At 31.9% G+C, this 4,750-nt stretch overlaps 1 protein-coding gene across 1 annotated transcript in view; it reads left to right on the top strand.

Moving 5' to 3' along the window:
* Positions 1 to 4,445: 4,445 nt before the first annotated feature.
* LOC110037196 (separase-like) overlaps positions 4,446 to 4,750 on the top strand; it is a 5,864-nt gene continuing 5,559 nt past the window's right edge. Inside the window, exon 1 of the mRNA XM_020741785.1 lies at positions 4,446 to 4,729. Within this exon, the coding sequence (XP_020597444.1) occupies positions 4,446 to 4,729 (284 nt within the window). The remainder of the gene's footprint in view (positions 4,730 to 4,750) is intronic.

Here is a 4,750-nt window from a genome sequence, read left to right as displayed (position 1 = left end):
TATATATATATTAATGATGAAATTTTGATTTTAGATATATACATACACATGAATGGAATGATATGCATATAAATTTTCCTTAATTTTTTAAAATTTTAAAATAATTAGCATTAAATTATAAAATATAGAGCTTTAATTTATTATCATGATAAAAATTGATACTCTTAAAAAAAAGGATAACTAAAAATTATATGTAACATCTAATTCTTATGGCTTTATATCTCACATTTGAACTTTCATATTTATAGCTAAAATAACCTTATCTAAGTATGAAAAAGAGGATTTAAGCATTAAAAAGTGTTTTAGCATTGTTTTTTGATGTGATATGAAAGAATTGGATGTCCGAAAATGAAAATTTTGAAGTGAGATATGAAAATAAATTAAAAATGGGAGAAAAAATTGGGTACGTAAGACGTACGTAGCGCTGAGTATGTCAAATAGATTACAGAGAGAATATTGAGGGTCATATCCGCGTTATACCCCCTGTAACCTACCTGTAACTAGTAAGTTTCGCGATTTTGTTTACATATATTTGTAGGTTACAGGGAGGTTACATGGGTTATAACTCGGATACAACCCCCGATACCCTCCATATAGTCTACCCACGTACGCAGCGCTGCGTACGTCTTACGTACGCAAACTTTTCTCAAGAAATGGGGGCTACATCTGTAAAATTGCCTTTTTATTTTCTATCTTTTTTTGTAATTACTTTTTAAACTAATATAGTAATAAATCTGGGCAGATGCCAATGTAGTTTCTCTTGGCTTTGACCGATGCTCTCCACCGACACAAGCTGGCTGCACTTTCCTTTCGGCAGCTACCCTAGTTTGGATGGAATTTGGTGGGTGTGCATAAGAACCGTTCGATGGGTTGAATCCCACTTGCAATAGAAGATCTTAACCGCACGTTCAGTTGTCTTCTATGCGTCTTGGAGAACGTTTTTGATACACTTATGATAATAATAATAATTATTATTAGTTTGGTAATGTTGAGCTTAATGACAATTTTTGATATAATTTCATTGGCAGTTTCAAAGTTCTGAAAGTTGGGTCAGACATTGAATCCATAGAGGGAGATCTTAAAGTCTTAAAAGTTGAACCGATGTTAGATTGGGGTTCCATCGCATAACATAATAAATTATAAATTTATTTAAAAGTCATATAATAAATACATATTTAAATTAATAATATTATAATAAATTATCATTTATTTTAAATTTTAATAATAATTTAAAAAAAAATATAAATATGAAACATAAGATTCATATAATAATAATTTTTAAAAAAACATTTAAAATTTAAATATAGTTACCTAATCCCTAATTATTTTCTTCCTAAAAAACTCCATTTATAGGCCCCGTTTGGAGACCTCATTGTTGCGGCTTTTACGTTTCAGAATGGGAGAAGTCGCGTTTGGGAACTTTTTTTATTCAAGTGTTTCGTGGATGAGGGGCCGCATTCAGTCGAACGCTGAAACGAAAGTGGGAGAGTGTATTTCGCTGCTGGAGCACTGTTGCATAGTGCCACAGACGTCGTTGCCCCTTCAAAATTTCAGGTAATCTCACTCACTTATCCTCACATATATCCCTTGTTACTCTCATCCATTGTCACATGCGTCATTATGGTTGAAACTCAGTTCTTCCCCCCTCCCTTTGTTGTTAGCGCCATCGATTTACTATTTATCTCCGATGAAGTTTTCCTTATTGTTATTATTATTATTATTATTATTATTTGTGATTTATTTGCTGCTTATCTTTGTGTTTCTTTTTGTTTCTTCTGTGAATTTTTTTTTTCTTATTCTGCATGTTTATCTATTAAAGTTTGATGGTTGATTAACTTGATATTTCTCGTGCATATGTGTTGATGAACATTTTGAGGGGAGATTTATTAGCATCTAACCAATGTTTTTTTTTTCTCGCGTTGCATATGTTTTGATACAAAGTTAAAGTTTGCAAGATAAATAAGTTAACAACATCCATACTAATTGTGATCAAACAGTAGAAGCTATGAAATGATATGAGCGTTGTATATATGTTTTTAAGAATTCTTTCTGAACTTGTTCTGCATACGCTTTTACTAATGTTTGTTGGTTGATTTGATTGCACTTGCCTCTTATATAAAATTGAGTAATGTTTGAGGGAGAATGTTGAGCGCTGCTTACCTTTTTTAGTATATAAGATAATTTTATAAATGAAATTGCATGTGTTAATGAAAATTTGAAGTTTGCATGATATATAATTTAGCAGCATCTATACCTATCATGATAAACCAGTAGAATATATGAAATAAAATATTTATGATTATTGTTCATCTGTTTTTTTAAGAAATCTTTTTTTACTATATGTAAGAATTTTACAAATGGAATAGCATATACTTTCTTGCAAAGTTGTAGTTTGCATGATACATAAGCTAATAACATCTATACATATCATGTTCAACCAATAGAAGCTATAGAGTGAAATATATATGATAATTATTCATTTGTTTCTTAAAGATTTATTTTTTTACCTTTATAAAAAAAATTCTGTAGACATTGATGCAAAGTTGAACTTTGCATGATAAATATGTCAACAACATTTATTCATATCATGACCAACCAATATAAGATATGTAATGAAATATATATGAGCATTATACATCTGTTTCTTTAAGAATTATTTGTGGATTTCTTCTACATATGCATGTACTGATTTTACTTGGTTGATTTGCTTTATACTATCTTATCTTCAGTGTTGAGTAATATTTTGGGAGGGCAATGTTGAGCATTACTTCTTTTTTAAGTTTTTCTATGAATTTTTTAAATGAAATTGCATATGCTTATACATTCGAAGTTTGCAAGATAGATAAATTAGCAGAATCCTTACATGTTCTGAGCAATCAGTAGAAGCAATGGAATGAAATATATACGAGCATTGTTCATCTGTTTAATTCAATTTTTTTTTTCTTTTTATAGCTGTATGAGCACTTCTTTACAGTTTCTCTAAGAAATTTTATCAGTCAAATTACTTACTTTTGCCTCCTCCTCACTGTAGAGTGACATTTTGGAGAGAGAATATTGAGAAGTGCTTTCTTTTTTTAGTTTTTCAGAAATTTTTATGAATATAATTGCATATGTTTTGCTGCACAGTTGAAGTTTGTATGATAGATAAGTTAGCAGTATCTTTTCCTGTTTATATCTTAGTTAGATTGAATCAAAATAGTTGCCAAAATATGGAGCTATTAAGACTTTCAATATTTAAAAAAAATTAAGGGGTTATTTTGCTATAAGTGTTTAGAAATATAAAATAATCTAAATGTATTATTAATCAAAAGCAATATATTTAAAATTCATGATATTTATTATTTAGATTTGGAATAGTAAAATAAAAATGAGGATAACGTAACTTAGATCTTGAAAGAAGGATGGAAGTGACACGAGCTTATTGAAGGGCAAAGCTCTTATTGAAATTAATGATGGAATTGATGATGTGTGAAGGAGAGGATATGCTTTGCAATGACCGACATCTACAATATAGATTATGCCTAGCAGTGAAGAGATAAGATCCATCACAAGAGCTTTGCTGGAAGTACATGTTGGCATGATTATTGACATGTGAAGGAGAAAAACAGATTTTCTACATGAGCTTCATTAAGCCAATTGACAATGTTTGTGAGGAGCATATGATGGAGATAGGAGATTCGTGAGAGCTTCTTTGAGAGTAGAGCAATAAAAAGTTCACAAAGGAGACAACTTCATGGACAAGGTTTTCTAGATGCAAAAAAATTTGCAAATGAATTTTTCATGAGAGGCTTGCACTTTCAGTGCATTCCAACTTAACTCGATTTTATTGAATTTACGATTCCTAAAAAAATGAACTAAGGACCATTTGGTTTGTTAAAAAAGAAATGTAGAGAAAAGTAAATAGAATATATTTTAAATGTTAATTACAAGTGCAAAAGATTATTTTTTTGTTTGATTTGAAGTAAAATGAATTCAATATAAAACTAACCTTAAAGGCAAAACCCAACATTTTGTACTGTTTACAGTCATTTTACAATCTAACCAAGTTGCTCCTAAGTGGGTATTTTTTATTCGTCTAAATATCTCAACATCTGATTTACTTCCAACAAAAGATAAAAAAATCTCAAAACTCGTTCGCACGAGGCATGTAATTTTGATATATAGTTCGAATTAACTTGATATTGGTTAATTTGAAAGACATGAAAAATAAACTAAGTGTTTAGTCTAAATCCATCCAAACTTTATTTGCATTTCATTTTCCTCTAAGCAAAACTAAATAAATTTCAAAATATTTATATATGTTTTATATTATACCCTAAATACCTACAACTCTACAACTCTACAACTCTACAAGCACATAACAGTTATTAAAATCAAGTCCACCAAGCTCCTTCTCCCTGCCACCAACCCTAAAACCCTACTAGGTTATACCAGCCCTAAAAAAAATGGCGATTCTCTCTGTCGCCCGTAGCCGACACTCGCTCCCACCCCGCTTCATAGTCAGCTGCCTCTCAAAAAGCAACGCTTCCTCCATTACTGATGACACTTCCTTAGCCTCATCTGCTTCTTCACCGCTTTCCCCTTCCGCCGCCAAGTCCCTCCTTCTCAGGGAGTACGATCCCGACGAAGCCCTCTCCATCATCTCCTCCGTCCCGAAGTCCTCTTCTTCCCCCGCCTCTACCCGCTTTGCCTTCGATCTCGCCGTCCGCCGCCTCGCCACCGCCCGCCGGCTCGCCCCCACTGACCCCCC

Source organism: Phalaenopsis equestris, unplaced genomic scaffold (genome assembly GCF_001263595.1).
Source record: "Phalaenopsis equestris unplaced genomic scaffold, ASM126359v1 Scaffold000002, whole genome shotgun sequence".
In the NCBI taxonomy this organism is placed as follows: Eukaryota; Viridiplantae; Streptophyta; class Magnoliopsida; order Asparagales; family Orchidaceae; genus Phalaenopsis; species Phalaenopsis equestris.
The sequence above is the reverse complement of the archived record's forward strand: the minus strand, read 5'-3'. Positions and strand labels throughout refer to the sequence as shown.